The sequence below is a fragment of the Myiozetetes cayanensis genome, unplaced genomic scaffold (assembly GCF_022539395.1).
Source record: "Myiozetetes cayanensis isolate MyiCay16 unplaced genomic scaffold, myiCay2020 scf27, whole genome shotgun sequence".
Classification (NCBI taxonomy): domain Eukaryota; kingdom Metazoa; phylum Chordata; class Aves; order Passeriformes; family Tyrannidae; genus Myiozetetes; species Myiozetetes cayanensis.
The window spans coordinates 4,319,125-4,335,431 of NW_026087488.1; the positions used below are offsets into that span (position 1 = coordinate 4,319,125).

Sequence of the window (16,307 nt, forward strand, 5' to 3'; positions counted from 1 at the left end):
GACGTTTCTGATGCTCAGCTTTGGCCCTCTGACCCTTGAGACCATGTTACAGCCATCCTTTTGCCTTTTGTTGCTGGATTACTTGTGTCAAATTCGGGATGGGCTGGGGCTGTGCTGCTGGGCTGGATGGGGCGGGCTCTGTCTGAAAGCCTCGGCACAGCCACAGCCGTGTTGTGCCACACTTGGGAAATTAAAGTGTGTTTAAAGTTGTCTCTAATGGCAACATCAATCTGCATAATAACAGTGGTCTTCTCCTTTTGCCCTCACAGAAATGGAAGCGGTTTGGAATTTGCAGAAGCAAGGTAAGGGTGTTGGGAAGAATAAATAAACCAGATTGCACTGTCCTGCTCTGTCTGTTGGGATGGGGGATGAATGAGAGTGGATTGTCTCTGTGTCTGGAGATGCCTGAGTTCACTTCTTCAGTGCCTGCAGTTTGCAGTCTGGATTTATCTGTGTTTCAGATCACTAAATGTCAGGACAGTAAGCTGTGCCACAATGGTAGGGTGTTCAGAGAGAAGCGCAGTCTCTACAAGAGCAATAAAACGAGAATTAGATTTAATGACTCTTCCCTGTGTGTATACAAAATTGCTTTCTATTTCTGGTGCTGAGTGTCACATCCAGTAATAACTTTTATTCTGGTGTATCACCACAAATCACCTGAGAAGAGGTTCTGTGTGGGAAGAGCTGTATATGGAGACTCGTGTGCTGCTCTGGGGGAGCCAGCCCGGGCTTAGGGTGCATTGGCAGGAGGGGGGTTCCAAAGGAAAAGTCTGTTAAGGTACAAGTACCACGCAGATCTCTTGTGTTTATCTTCAGCTTGTGAAAAACTTAGAATTCTGCTTTCCTTCCAGATCCCAAAAGGATAATCACTTATGATGAAGCCATGGATCGCCCGGGTCAATGAAGGTAGCAAGACAAGACTGCCTGTTATAACCTTTCTGCAGCATTTGTGCTGTTCGTGGGGGACAAAAAGGCTTTTATGCTCCTTCTAAATCTTCAGTGCAGCAGAGGAACCATAACTAGAATCACAGGATAATATATACAAATATATATATAGTTATTTAAAAATGGCAACTGAAAGTAATTAGACTTCTTAAGGAATCTGAAAATTTATTTCAACGAGACTACACACGTGATTATTTAATCTCCGGTACTGAATAGATTTTTTTTTTTTTTTTTTTTCATTTTTGTTTTGTTTCTGTTTAAAGAGTGAAATGCAAGTGATTAAGGAATACAGACTCAATTACAAGCCCGGTTTCAAAGTTCCTGCTGTCGTCTACACGGGCAACAGCAACCCACTGGAGAGGCATTTCCACTTGACAAGGTTTCTGTTTCTTGTTCTGTGACTGTAGTGACACACTAATCACAGGGAAATCAGGATGATTCACCATCCTTCATCTCCCCTTTCCCTTTCACCTCCCCCATTTAGTTTCCTTTTTTTTTTTTTTTTTTTTTTTCCTGGTTTGTTTTCCATTGAATGCTGGAGAAACACCTTGAAGTTTGCAGAGTTTCTTTTTTTTTTCCAGAGAATTATAATCCGCATGTTTTGCCAGGAGTAAAGCAGCAATCCTATGCGGGGCATATTGTCTTAAACAGCTCGTTCTGCTGAGGGAAAGATGGTAATACTGCAGTTCTAGGATGCATGGTGAAGTCACACAGTTGACCTGGCTCCTGTTACACGTTGGACTATTGCAACTGAAGAGTTATTTCATTTTAAAAGACAACATGGAAAAATAAGCAATCTGTTTAGGCATTTAATATGGGGAAAAAAAAAAAAAAAAACCCAACAAAAAAAAAACCACCCCACTGTTCCCACAGTTTAATGCCATTGTATTACTGGGAGCAAGAAAAAAAAAAAAAAGACAAAAAAAAATGTATCTTCTGCTTTCAACTGTAGGTGCTTCATATTTGCTCTGTCTGTCTCCTAACACTAAATGTGCTGGATTTTTTTCCCATTTTCAATGGAAAACTGAAGAGGAATTGAGTTCTGCTAACTTTCATCCTTCTTGAATTATTTTTTTCTCTTAAAAAAAATATTTCAAAAATAACAAAAAAAAAAAAGAAAAAGTTTTAAAAAAAAAAAGAAAAAAAAAGAAAAATGGGAATTTGAATCCTTTTCAATTTGTCCATAGAACGCCAACGGCTGGGCTTCCTGCCCCGTGGAAATGCTCTTTTATATTTTAATGCAGTCTGTGTATTTCCGGGCTCTGCTTCTAATTATCTCTTAATAAAAATATATTTTATTACAAAAAAATGGAGGACTTAGGAATGAAAATAATAATTTAAAAAATAATAAAAAAAAAAATAATCCCAGGGAAAGGAAGGCTTCCTAGCAGTGGTAGGGAAGGCTGAGCAGAGTGCAGGCTCCAGCTGTGTAACTGACTCTGTCCCATTGCAGCTTGTGTAGAGTGTCCAAATCATCTGGGGGTCGGGTAGTTTTTCTGGGGTTTTTTTTAAAGACGGAAAGGTCACGGGGTCCAGGGCAAGAGTGAGAAGTGAATAAAGCAGAAATGGATTTGCTGATCAACCCCAGCTCCACACACACCCAGTGCTCATCGTGGGTGTCTGTGGCCAAATCCTGGCTCCTGGTTATCAAGGTCAGCAGCAGTTGGTGTCTCCTAAAATTAGTCTGGACCCTGTGGGGCATTACAGGAAGCAGATAAACCCAAAACTTTTGCATACCCCTTGTGCTTAGATTTATCCATCAAGCCATCAGGCTCGTGTCTGGTCACTAGTGGGGGGTCCTCAGGGCTCCATCCTTGGCCCAGCTCTCTCCAAAGTCTTCATTAACGACCTGGACCAGGACTTGAAGGGATGCTAAGTAAGTTTGCTGACCACACTAAAGTGGGAGGAGCTGTCACCTCTTGAGGGCACAGAGGCCCTGCAGAGAGACCTGGGTAGATCAGAGAGATGGGCAGTCCACCAACCATTTGAAGTTTAGCAAGGGCAAGTGCTCAATTCTGCACCTGGGACGGGGCAGAATGTGTGTCTAAATTGGGGAATGAGATGCTGGAAAGCAGCACCTGGTCCGTGGTCAGTTGGCCATGAGTCAGCAGTGCCCTGGCAGCCAGGAGGGTTAACCTTGTCCTGGGGGGCATCAGGCCCAGCATCACCGGCCCCGTGAGGGAGGGGATTGTCCTGCTCTGCTCTGACCTGGGGTGGCCTCACCTTGAGTCCTGGGGACAGTTTTGGGCACCAAAATAAAAAAAGATATTAAGCTGTTAGTGTCCAAAGGAGGCTATGAGGATGGGGAAGGGTCTGGAGGGGAAGCCACATGAGGAGCAGCTGAGGTGGCTTGTTCAGCCTGGAGGACACAGGGAAAACCTCATGGTGGTCTTCAATATCCTCACAAGAGGCAGCAGAGGGGCAAATACCGATCTCATTACCAGTGACAGGACCTGAGGAGAGGGCATGAAGCTGAGTCAGGGGAGGTTTAGGCTGGATATCAGGAAAAGGTTTTTCACCCAGAGGGTGGTTGAGCACTGGAACAGGCTCCCCAGGGATGTGATCACAGCACCAAACCTGTCTGAGTTCAGGAAACATTTGGACATCGCTTTCAGGCGCGTGGTGGGATTGTTGGGAGTGGCCTGTGCAGGGCCAGGAGTTGGACTCACTGGTCCTGATGGGTCCCTTCCAACTCAGCATATTCGATGATTCTATGATCTGCTTTTTTGTTTTGTTTTGTTAATTAGGAGTATGTAGCATGTGTTTTTTTTTAATTGTTTTTATACTTTTAACAAGATTGTTCCTGAATGAGACACTTGGGTTCATGGTGGGACAATGAAACTGAGTTCTGTACCTTGTGTAAGACGTTAGCTTTCTGCCACGCTTAGTTTTAAACGTTTGACTATGGATTGCCTACTCCATTTGATGTATCAACCACTATATAGTATAATACTGAGTGTGATACTATATAGTCATCATGTATTGTATCAGTCCAGGTTCAGAAATGTGTGGTTGGCCAGTCGCAAATAGTTCTGTTTCACTTATAAACTGTACCACCTTTACAGGTGTGTGTAACTTTGAGATGTATAACATGTTTACAGATGTGCCCGACATCTAGTCCTCCAACATCCCTGTTTTTAATTCTGTTGAGTCTCCCAACTGCTTGCCAAAAGTCGGAATTGCCTCCAGCTCTGCCGCCGAAGAGCTGGGGCATTCCTGAGCTTTAAAGTGTTGAACAAACTGGATGGTGGGGAACTGGGAAAATTAAGGTGGAAGAAATGTTCTTTTTCCTTTTTATTATTATTTTCAAAAAGTTGAAGGCTAGTAGCAAAGTTTCCAGTTTGTTTTACTGGCTTTAAGGCTCTGCTGTGTATTTATTTGCCTTGTGTAGTCACTTGTCGCCTTAAGGGCTAGGTTCCATTAAAAAAAAAAAAGAAAAAAAAGAAAAAAAAGAAAGAAAAAAATAACAAAAACACCCTGTTTTGCTTCCCTGGGGTCTGTGCTGTCCTGTACCCCTATCCCAGATCTGCACTGGGGGCCGGGGGGATGCAGGAGCTGAGCAGCACTAACTGGTGCTGAGGACCCTGCGCCTTTAAAAAGATCTGAGTCTTGCTGAATATTGGAGGACTCTCATCTTGGCCTAGTCCAGTCTTTCATTTAAATAGCAAAAGAAATGCTGAGAGAAACATGGTTCAAGAGATGGGTTGGCTTGGTTTATCCTTGATGCTCATCCCTGTGGCTTTGCCTCGCTGTGCGTGGCCCCTCGCCAGCGGGACCCATCCAAAAACACCCTCGGCAGCACCTTCTCTGCTGTATTTCTGACCATCCTCTGTTCAAACGTCTGTCTTTCTGTCTCCATGAGCTCCATGGTGTGTGCTCAGTGCTAAGCAGTTAGGAATTCCTCTCTCAGCTCCTGTAGCTCCGGCTCCCCAGGATTTCTGGGATAGACTATTGCCTAGAGCCAGGCAGGACCGTGGAAGGAACTTCCTCGTGCTGTCGTGTAACTCGCCCTGTCGTTGTCTGCAGTCCTCCCCAAGTCCTCACACAATTCTTAACTGAGCACTTATTAAAAATATCTTAAGATTTAATCTGTTTTCTGATTATTTTTGTGTAAACTTATAAAAAAAAAAAAAAAAGGAAAAAAAAAAACCTGAAATCGAGCTGTGACTAATTTAGCACATTGAAATAACGATAAGGTGTTACTGATAAGTCTCATGTTTTGTTTTTGTTTGACTCAGAGTATTAGTACTGTAGCATAAACCAAATACAGCCTGGGAAGGGGAGCAGCAGCCTCCTGTCCTGGGTCTGCACCCGAGGGTGTCTGCGGGGGCGAGGAGCCAGCGGTGCGTGTGAGCATCTGATGTGTAAGGAGAGCGAGCGTGTATTTATTTGTGCCATTGTTTTCATTACACTGAGTAAAGTAAGTTTTAAAACCCCCTAAGTATGTGTAGTATTGGAAAGTGGCACTAAGGGTGAGATCATGACCTATTTTTTTATTAGCTATGAAGATACTAATTCAGGTTAAGGATTCTCTCTCATTTCTGTTCTTGTTGTGAGTCTCTTTCCTCCAGTTTCCTTGCCAAGCTGTCTGTTTATTGGAGTGAGGATTCCTGTGAGGACAGGGGCTGTCTCCTTTCTCCTCTGGTTATTCCCCACCATTCCTTCTCTGCCCGCTGGTTCTTCTGGGCATTTCTTATACAGGGTCTTGTGTAACAGAGGCTGAAGTGCCAGCCAGATCCAGCTTGGAATCTGCTTTCTCTTTGGTGGATCAGGGAGCATTTCATCTGCTCCAAGAGGTAATTTAAAAACTGCTCTGTGCTCCTGGTGGCAGTGGTTTGGGGCCTTCAGCCTCTGCTCTCTCCCACTTCACCTGTCTGGTAGATTGGAAATGTGTTGTCTTTCAAGGTTGGAGTTTGGTTTTGGTTTAAATCCACCACAATCCTCTGTTAGAAATCTCTTTTCTCTTTGACCAGTGGGTAGTTCAGGGCATGAATTCTGCCACTAACCCACTTCAGACCTTTCAGAACCATTAAATCCCACTGTTTGTCTTTGGTAGCTGCTGTGACCTTCTTTGAAATGTGGAAAGAAACCCCATTTCTCATTAGGTGTCAAGTCCACCGGCTGTTTGGTGGCTGGGAGCGATGACGGGTGAACCAGCCAGCTAAACGGAAAGGAAAATTGCTTCCTCTAGGAAGAAAGAAAGAAAGAAAGAGAGATGGAAGTTGTCCTCCCAGTTGTGCATGGAATTAGTGCTTTCACCTTCAAGAGAGCATTACCATAGCACCATCGCATCCTTTCCCAAGTGGCCAGTGGGTGACCTCAGGGACATCTGGGAGCGATGGCATTCACAGCCGTGTTTCAGAGCTGCCAGTAGTTTTCCTGTGCATTGTTTTTTGATCTTGATTCAGCATCTTCAGTAAATTGCTGTGGTGTCCCAAGCTTTCAGTAGTCTTATCCTCTCATCCCTAGAAGATTTTTCTTCCGTCCATCCGTTGTGATTTGTTTTCCTTACAGAGGCTGTTTACAAGGGAGATGGTCAAGGTCAGGAGGGAAGAGAGCAAGGATCCACCCAATTTAAAGCTGCTACACATTTTCTCAGCAGTGTGGAAGGCAGGAGAAGGGCTGGTGTGGTGGAGTAGCCGAAAAAGCAGAGTAATTCTAGCTTTGGCCACCACCAGAGCATTTTTCCGTGTGGAAAAGCCCTAGTGCAAGCAGTTGGGAAGCAGGAACCTGGGCTGGTGGGAAGGAGGAGATTTTGGTGTGCACTGTGGATGTGCTGCCTCCCAGGGATTGCAGAGCTTTAGAGGTTTACCCAGTACATGTTACACCCAAGGATCAGGCTGACTGCCTCTGTCCTGCCTGAGACATCCTCAAAAGTGGCATTGCAGAGCCGTGGATGTCTGGGGAGATACAAGAACCCTGTGGTGGCCTCATGTCCAGGGCACGAGCCTGCTCCCTGTCCCAGGACAGGAGCAAGAGATCTGCCTGTGCCCTCACCGGGGGATGCTGAGCTGGATTTGTCCTGACTGTTAATCAGAAAGCTTCATATAACGTGTCCAGAGCTCTAAAGCCATTTTGTCAGATAGCAGTGTCCCTTTTCTACAGCCTTATTAATGAGTAGAGTATCTTTAAAAACAAAACAACAACAAAAAAATTTCGCTCATTTCTTTCTGTGGTATGAAATTTGTGTACTGCGAACTTCTGAACGTTTAGCAAAACACAACTAACCGTTTTCTTAAAAAAACAAACAAACAAACAAAAAAAACCAACAAAAAAACCCCAACCTGTCTGCTTTCCATACGGTCTTTCCTCAGGTGCTAAATAAGGGTTCCAAAAATGGATACTGCTTTAGGAGTTTCTGCTTTATTCTTAAAATACATATTTTTTTGCTTAGGTGTTGTAAAGATATTTTAACAAGAATGTTTGGGGTTTTTTTTTAATGTAAATAAGATTGTGTCTTTAATTTTTTGTTGTATCTCCTTTTTGTCCACATTGAATAGTCTAATTTTCATTTTTATCCTTTTGAGAAGGACCCTCTTATGCCCTTCCCTGAAGACATTTCATTGAGTGTTGCTGCATTTTAAGAACGAACCTACAACTGTTCATTGTCTTGGATTAATGCTGCTGCTGCTATAAGTATAACCCTGAAAATCAAGAATGTGTGATGCACTTTTGTTTTTCTTTTTTTGTTTTGTTTTGTTTTTGTTTTTACCATGACCATGTAGTTCCTCTGCGGATAGTTGAACCCTCCTGTGACACAGCCACTAACTGCGGGGAGCGTGGGAGCTGGGGGAGCCGGGGTGTAGGACAGGGGTGTACCTGATCTTGGTGCTGACCTACGGGAATTTCTATGCAAACGCAAGCAAAGGAGAACTCTTTTAACTTGAGAGAACACTGTGCATTTTTATTTTTTTGTTATTTTATTTTTTTTTTCCCCCCCACCCTCCTCTCCTTCCTTTTCTCAAGCTGCTATTGGAAGGGTAGTGCAAATCCCTGAGGTTTTCAGCTTCTCCTTCCTCCGTGGCTGGTGGTGCGGGAAAGGTGCCTGAGTAATTTGTGAGGTAGAAAAATCTCAGTCAGCTCTTGTCTCGCCTCCGGTTTTAATATATTTGTTTTCTGTTTGAATTTATCTTTAGAAGGAAATTGCTCATCTCTACGAAAAGATCTTTTGAATGCTTTATCTCAATGTGAAGTTAACCAGCAGTATTAAGGATTGCGTGGCCTCTGCACTCCTGACTCCTTCTCCAGCTGCCCTCGGCTGCTGGAGAGCACTTGGGATTGGATGTTTTCCAAGAAAAAAGCAAAGTGAAGCCATCCACCCAGCCAAAACCTGTCGGTGAAAGGCTTAGGGAGTAGTGGGGGGATGGTCTCGCTGCATCAAGGCACTGCTGTGGGGCACAGGCAGGTCCAGAACCTCTTCTTTGCATGGGTCACTCCTGCACCACGGCGGGGGATGTGTACCCTGAGGGAGGAGTTTACTGGAGGGGAAAAAAAGGGAACTTACTTGACTATTTATAGAAGATCCTTTAGGAAAATAAAAGGACCTCTCTGTAAAGTGAGGGAAGAGCAAGGAAGGTCTAAAGTCGTGTAGGAAAAACACTTGGGGATTACAACTGCCTGGAAAATAGTCTATAAATACATAGGCCAGAGCTCTCTGCCTGTTTTAAGTAGTTTGTTCAGCATCGATTTTTTATTTTTTTGGCCAGCGTTTGCTCTTTTACACACCCATGTGTGTGTGTACATCTGACTCAATGTGCCTTGCATGTGTGCTTAGTCTTTCTGAAGAGATTTGGTGGTGTGTGAGCTGGGGGGACGTGGCTGGGAGGGCCGGGCTCCCGCCGGCAGCACGATGGCCGCGCCCCATCGACAGGTTTCTTAGTGTCCCAGTGACCCTTTGGATCAAAACGAGACCTGGACTCCAGCCTGTGTTGGTGGCTGTCTTAAAGTTTTGGGATAATGTCCTGTAGGGTGGCACCTGTGACTTTGGAGGGGAGTGGGAGGGAGAGAAAGAGAAGCTGCTTCGCTCTTCTCTTGTGGACAAAAATCAGCATTGCCATGGTTTGCCGGCAGAGCCAAAACAAGCCAAGGTCTGGAACCGGCTTTCCTGGAGTTCAGGCTCTCTGCGGCACCAGGATCCCATTATCCAGGGGATTTATTCCCTGCCGGGTTGTGGCTCTTGTTTCTGTGGGGTTTTTGAGTTTTTCTGTAAAGGAGAAGTAAACACAGCTTGCTTAAAGTTCGCAAAATTGAAATGCTTGTGTTTGCAGTCAGTGACTCACAACTCCAAGCTGTGCAATTCTGGGTTCTCCATCTCCCGCCCCGGCGTGTGATTCTGTCCGAGTCTTTCTGTACTTCTGCCACAGTAAATGTGAAAGCTTGCTTGCATTATTTTTTAGAAATGCATTTTGCACACTCGGGTTTCGCTGAAGCTCCGTGAAAAGGTTAGTTTGAAGCAGATGAATAAAGCTATGCACATGTTTTGAAAGTTTTAATTTGTGTCTCATTACCAGAAGTGACTTATCTGCCCTCTTTTGCATTCCTGTGCTGTCATTGCCTGCATTCTCTTCACCATCTCGGAGGGTATGATGTAAGGTGACAGTTCTTTGCTGACAGCTGTAGCAGAAAACTGGCGCTTCTTGATTTTTTTAGTAGCCTCTCTCTCTCTCTCTCTCCTTTGCTTTCTCTGTATCTCTCTGTATAGCTATATAAATATATATATTATTTTTTTATTTTAAAGAGCCTACTTTAGGAATTGAATCGGAGGGAGTGGGGTGTGCTGGCTTGTGTTTCAGATACACTTTGTACTGTGGGATGAACCAGTGCCCTTTTTGTTTCTGGTGAGAGCGTGGTGTGGTACCCGCCGGTGTCCCCATGGGGACGGGGAGAGGGGCTCAGCCCCACGCAAAGCAGCTTTGGGGAGGGAGTGGAGACCAGTCCACTGCGCTGCAGGCTGGGGGTGTGGGCAAACTTGAGGCTTCTAATGACAAAATAAACCAAGAGGAACCCTACTGCTGTGTATTCCCACTGTGAGGCAGGAGGGACAGCTTTCCTCACTATCTCACTGCAGGGCTGGAGCAAAGGGTGGGTTCCCTTGGGCCTCGGGAGTGAGAGCTTTATTTTGGTTTTGTTTTCATGCATTGGGTTGCAGGTACCACCTTTGGAAACATGTTGCTTAGCCCAGAGCCTGTGTGCGGGAGAGTCAGGATTTGGTGACGGGAGAAGGGCCCTGACAGCTTTCTCCTCCTGTTCCCTTCACCGTGGCAGAAATTTGTACTAACTTGACAGCTTTTTTTCATACAGAACAGGGCTGCTTTTCTATCTACCATCACACGTGTACTTACACACCTTCAGCGGCTTCCCAGCCTCTGAAGGTCCTCGACTTGTTTACTGGGGGGATGGATGCCCCTCTCTCCCCCTTCCCTGAATATTTCAGTGTTAAGGGCGGTGCGAAACAACCGCGGGCTTCGACTGCGAGCTGGGGCCGGAGAGATCCCTGCAGGCGGAGCCGCTGGGGCCTCTCCTCTCCTGCCCCCCCCTTCCCCGCCGATAAGTTCTCATTTTGTTCCTGGTTTGTATTAAAATCGCTGCGAGGGGTTGTGCTCTACCTGCTCAGAAGCTGAATTTACCTCTGACCTGCAGAGAGGGGCAGCCCCTCTTTGGTGTCGATGTTGTAGTGTGCGACCACACGGATCGGTAAAGGTAGTCTTTGTTTCCTTCTCCCCTCCCCGGTGATTTCTGATTAGGTTAATGCACTCTGTGTGCCCAGCTGGAAAAGCGTAGGCGTTTTCCTGGTGGTGAGAGGGTGGCTAGAGGAGTTAGTGTAAAACCTGCTGTAGCTGTGTCTGGCGCAGCCCCTTGCGCTGGTGTGGGTGATGTCACGGACTGTAAGGATAGGTAATGTCCATGAGCTGTAATGGCATGATGTATCTTTACCAATGATGTCATACTTCACACTAAATGTTTAAAAAAAAAAAAAAAAAAAGGAAAAAAAAAACTTACCTGAAATTTTGTTTATTCTGCACCAACAGGTCTTCAAAATTTATCCAAATTTTATTATTTTATCAGGAAAAAAAAAAAAGAAATTTGTGTAGATCGAATACGTTAAGACAGACAATAAGTGATGTAAATTGTTGAATAAAAATTTTAAAGTTTGTGGGTGTCAGTGTGACTTTCTTCTTTACGTTTTCAGGGAGCAGCCCTTGTCCCCAGGGATGCTGCTTGGGTTTTGGTCCCTGAGGCCTGGCAGTGCCAGCTGCAGAGCCCACGAGCTCTGAGTACATGCGTGCCAGGTGCCAGCATGGCTCTACAGGGTGGGGGTCCAGATGTCCTTTACCCTGTCAAGGGTAGGAGAGGGAAGGAAGCCAAGTGGCTGCAGAGCTGCAGCAACCAAGGGGTTTGTGTGTGTGAGACAGTGGAGCAATGAACCTCCCTCGGTGTGAGTCCCACTGGGCTTCAGCCCTGCTTAAAACAGGCAGGAAAGAGTCTGGTCCCTGCTCACGTGGGGATGTGCAACCTCAGCCCCAAACACCCAAGAGCAAACACACACCAAGATGGTTTATCTTTTTCTTTCAGTCACATTTATTGGCAATTGTGGCAGTCGGTACCGTCTGGGAGTGTTGTTCCATAAGCAGTGGCAGTACGAGAGGGGGTGGTTATTTCGGGAGGGGAGTATTAGCACCAAGAGGGAGCCGGTGAGCTTTTGAAACCTTGCAGAGATGGAAGGTGGGAAGCTACTGCTGGACACGCCTGATGGATTGGATCTGGGAGGTCTGGGCGTGTGAACCCCACTCTCTCCAGTGCTTGTAATCTCCACCGTGGTGGTCAGCCTCCAGGACGTACTGGTAGCCACGGTACCCAGGATACTGGTAGCACACCCAGCTGGAAGAAAAGGACAAGAGGTAAGCAGGGGTGTTACAGGGTGTGTCCCCTTCCCCTCGTGTGGCAGCACAGCAATGGCAGCAGATTGTCCCTGCTGCTCCCCGTCCTTTGCCCATCACTTACGCCCCACACTGGATCTTCATGGAGCCCACTTCGTTGTTGGCCCAGCCCATGGCCTGCAGCGAGGGGTAGTCGTCACTGATCTCCCACTGGCGGCCAATGAAGTTGTCTTTCTCGAAAATGGTGATCTTGGACTCCTTGTGATTCTAGGAAGGGAGAGCGGGGGGGTGAGGGGGAGACGTTCAGACCCTTGCTGAGCTTTTATTTTTTGGGGGGTGGGAGATGCTGGAGACAGTTGTGCCACAACTACTGTCTCAGGCTGGCTGCCCACCAGCTCTGCTCATGTACAGCTGGCCCAGAAGTTCCCTTAAAAACTTTAAAAAACAGGACAGAAAGAGCAAATCCTGCTGGGAGCGGGGGAGAAGAGCTGAGCCTGCCCCTGGCATAGCTGTGTTTGCCCTTGGTAATCTCACTGCTGTAGCCTGGGACGTTTTAGCGGGATCAGAGCGGGAGGCGGGACACTCACGGCGGAGCAGACGGGGCGGAAGGACATCAGGCGCTCGATGTGGTAGGCGTTGCTGCCACTCCAGGCGTCCCAGCGTGGGTACTCTCCCCTCTCCAGGATGAACTGCTGCCCGCAGAAACCGGTGTGTTCATAACCGACCCAGCTGCAAAAACAGAGCGAGGGCTGCCAGGGCTTCCTGCGGCAACTCGGGGCCTCCTGCTTGGAGCTGGCACCGGGGCAGGATGTAGGTGCCAGGGGGAGGTTGGAGGCTGGCCTCTGCACACGGGTTGGGAGGAGAGGAAGCGGTGCTGGATGTGGGCAGAGAACCTGGGGAGTGTGTGACCACATCTGGTGCTGGGGAGGCACCAGCGCGGCTGCAGCGGGAGAGACGGGGTCCCCTCTCCAGGGGCCCATCCGCACAGGTAGCTCTTCCTCCAACTGCTCTGTCATTATCTATGCAAACCAACATTGCTTCAGGATGCCCTGACTGCCCTTCTCTCCCGAAGGCCTAATTTCCTACTTGTTTCCCAATTACAACCTGATGTGGCTGGAAAGACCTGAATTCCTGATGCCCAAAGCAGGCAGCGCCCATCTGGCTCTGGGCAGGGCAGGGAGCTGTGGCCTTTCCCCTCTCTGAGTCCCCCTCTCCGCTGAAAACAAGGAGAGGTGAGTGGGATGCCTCCACCCTGTAGGACACATTTTGCAAGCCCTGGTGCTGCCCACATGGCACCTGCCTGTCCCCAGGGTGGGGACATCTGGGAACATCCCCTTAAGGAGACTGGGGACGAGACAGCTGCAGGGAGGCCAGGGCTGGGGGCTGGAAAGTGGGTGCCACAGGCTGTGCAGTCCATGGAGGCCCTGCTGATGGGGTATGCAAGGTGCCAAGGGGCACACTGAGCTGGGGGGGGTAAGAGCTTCTTGCCACTGACCCAAACTGAGCCCCAAACCTGTGTCCTGCAGTCAGCCCACCCTGTGCAAGGTGAACAGCCTGATTAGGAACACGTCAACTGGAGCAGCGAGCTGATTACAGCGTGAGCACGCTCGCCACTGTAATCCCATTAGCATTACACATCCTAAATATAGCAGCACAAATCTATCTCGTCTGCTGCCCGGCCCCGGCGGGATGCTCGCTATGGGGACCGATCCCGACACACGCTCTTTCTGAGCTGCTCGGGAGATGCCTCGTGTGTGCCAGGGAAGATTCCCGTGTGCAGGGAGTAGCCTGACTCCACTCCCTAACCCTCTCAGGACCGGGGAGGCTGTGGGAAGGTTCTGCCCTGGCCCTGGGTAGCTGTGCGGTGCAGGGAAAGCCTGGGGTGGAGCAGGGCTGGTCCCTAGGGCAAGAGAGGTGGCTCTCTAGGGCTGGTGTTCCACGGGATTACACAGGCAGGATGGGGAGCAGGCCGAGCTCAAGAGACACTTGACACTCGCTGAGCACTGACCCTCACTGCATCCTTGGGCAGCAACCCTGCTCCAAACCTGGCTGCTCCAACACTGTGGGAGGCAGTTTTGGATGATGCCAAGGGCATTCTCACTGTTCTCTGGCCCTCTCTTTGTGTCAGTGCTGCCCAGGGCTGGCTGCTCTACACTGGCAGGGTGGGATCCCCCCATGCCTGGTTTCCCCTGGCTGTGGTCCTTGGCTCCAGCCAAGCAGAGCGAGGACAGCTGGTCCTGCTCCACGCTTGGGCACCCCTCACCCAGCCAGCCTGCCTGGGAAAGCATCCCTGCCTCTGGCAGCTGGGTACTCACGCGCCACATTCCACCTTCAGGGAGCGGATGTTGTCGAAGCCACATTCCATAATGTTTGGACAGGCCGAAGTGAACTCCATCCTCTTGCCCTGGAAGTTTTCTTGGTCATACACGGTAATCTGGAACGGAGAGTGAGCTGCCGAGTTGGAAACTGCCCAGCAGCGGCCCCAGGCAATTCAGCACCTCTTGGAGACGGAGGGTCACGCTCCGTCAGGGAGAGAGCCAGCGGAGGCTGCACCGGGCACCCCTCTGGGCTGGGACACAGCCCCGCACACGCCTCCGCGTCCCTGCACTGCTGGCCCCGCGACGCCCTGCCTTGGTGCTGGGGGAGCCGCAGGCTGGCCCCCGCTCCGCTCTCCTGCTCACCCCTGCGGAGATCAGTTCCCGGGGCAGCGGTGCCGTCCGGAGAGAGGAGCGGAGCCGTTCTGGGACGGGCGGGTGGCAGGGCTGTGGCTGGCGGTTCTCCCGGCCTCTGCTCCGAACGCTCTAGGGCAAAGAGGATTAACGGGGGAAAGGGCGAGCGGGACCTCCCCGGGGGGCTGTGGTTGATGGAATCTCCCGCGACAGCTCCAGGCTTCGACGGGATGTGCCTCTCTCGTGCACGTGTTTCTCCTCTCCCTCTCAGCTGCCTCCTAGACCTGTGGCCCTGGAGCTACTGCCCCTTTGGGGCTGCTCCCCACCTTGCTCCACAGTGCCCATGGCCCCTGCTCACCCTGTCTTGCATGGACAGGGGAGGGTGAACAACAGCCTGTGGCTTTCAGGGACTCTGTGACTGCCTGGCACGGGACTGCTGGTAAGACCAGGGCGTGGCTGGGCCAGGATGCTGTGAAGACCCCTATGAAAAACACCTGGGAGGCATTTGAACAGGCAGGAGGCACATTCTCATGGGTAGAAGACAGGAATGACTGTTTCCTGTGCTTGTCCCTGCCTCACTGCCCGCTGTGCAGCTTTCCTGGCCCCGGAGGACACGCTTTGCCCTTCTCCCTGTCCCCCACCTACACTCAGGGAAAGGCGAGATACAGGAGTTGTGAGGACGTACCTTCCACGGGCCCATGGGGACAGGCAGAGGGTTTGTCTGAGCCATCTTTGCTGCTGGATCGGTGTCTGCAGAAGGAAGAAAAAGCCATTTTTACTGCAGCACGTCCCTGTGCATCCCTGCTGCCCACTCCCGAGGCTGGGGGACGGCTCTGTGCCCGCCACCCGTGGCGCCTGTTCAAAGACAGCCGCCCCACTGCTGCGGGTGAGCCACACCAGTCACAATGAAACCCTCTTGCTGGCCACAGGATGGGGTAGGGGACGCAGCGGAGGGCTGTGTGGCTCATCCAAAGCAGGGTGCTCTCTTCTCACCGCTGCGGTGCCCCTTCCCTCCTCCTGACCACGGCTCAAAGCCTGCACACCCGCCGGGGCACGGTGCCCGATTCCCCTTTCTCCTTCCCTGCGGCCAGACCATCGCTAGGAAAAACACCCCAGAGCCGGAGCCGGGAGCTGTGGTGGGGGGCACACAGGCTGCCCTGTGCCTGAGGGTGTCCAGCAGACCAGCCTGCTCCCCTCTCCCTGCCCGGTGCCCCGGCCTTGCCTCCTTTGGGAGGCGTGGTGGGCTCCCATGGACGGCTGAGGCTAATGGTGGGAGACGCCAACCAGTGTGCCGTGCCAGTGGGTGCCAGGAGTGGGGTGCCCTGCGGTAGAGGGGCTCTCAGCCCCCCTGGCTGCCAGCGGGGACGTGTGAGCCTGTCTTATGCCACGGGAAACGGCAATGGTCCCTCTGGGTGTCTTTTGCCACCAGGCAGGAGGAAGGGTGTCTGCCCGGCCGGCTGGCAGCAGAGGGGTGAGCAGGGGCGAGGTGGGAGAGGTGCGCATCGGTCCCAGGACTCACCTAGCTCAGGCGGTTACTGCTGCTTCGCCCATGTAATGTTTGCCTACTTCAGCGGCTCAGCTTTTATAGGGTGCTGCTGGCCGGGAACTGGTGCCAGCGTTTGCAGAGCCGTCAGCACAATGCTTGCTCTGGCATTGTCCTGCTGATCCCCAGAGATTTCAGCTGCTCATCCCCATGGTCTGAGCCACATTCTTAGGAAAAAAGAAAAAAATTTGATAATAATAAAAAAAAAATAATCAGGGCGGCTGTTTGCACAGATAATCTTGGTCACAAATGACTCAACGATTTGACCGCGCT

At 49.8% G+C, this 16,307-nt stretch overlaps 2 protein-coding genes across 8 annotated transcripts in view; one reads left to right on the forward strand and one right to left on the reverse strand.

Annotated features, from left to right (window-relative positions):
- NUFIP2 (nuclear FMR1 interacting protein 2) overlaps positions 1 to 11,027 on the forward strand; it is a 42,683-nt gene extending 31,656 nt beyond the window's left edge. For 6 of the 7 annotated variants that reach the window (XM_050321606.1, XM_050321610.1, XM_050321609.1 and 3 more), the window contains 2 exons: positions 270 to 302; positions 852 to 11,027. In XM_050321606.1, the coding sequence (XP_050177563.1) occupies positions 270 to 302; positions 852 to 904 (86 nt within the window). In that variant the 3' untranslated portion in view covers positions 905 to 11,027. The remainder of the gene's footprint in view (positions 1 to 269; positions 303 to 851) is intronic. The other variant, XM_050321605.1, reaches the window with a different exon arrangement.
- A 479-nt stretch (positions 11,028 to 11,506) lies between these two features.
- CRYBA1 (crystallin beta A1) lies at positions 11,507 to 16,042 on the reverse strand. The gene is given in 8 exon segments (XM_050321783.1): positions 11,507 to 11,823; positions 11,947 to 12,089; positions 12,410 to 12,551; positions 14,138 to 14,256; positions 14,504 to 14,623; positions 15,177 to 15,241; positions 16,011 to 16,023; positions 16,025 to 16,042. Coding segments are annotated over 8 exon segments (768 nt in total). The 3' UTR covers positions 11,507 to 11,675.
- Between the last annotated feature and the right edge of the window lie 265 nt (positions 16,043 to 16,307).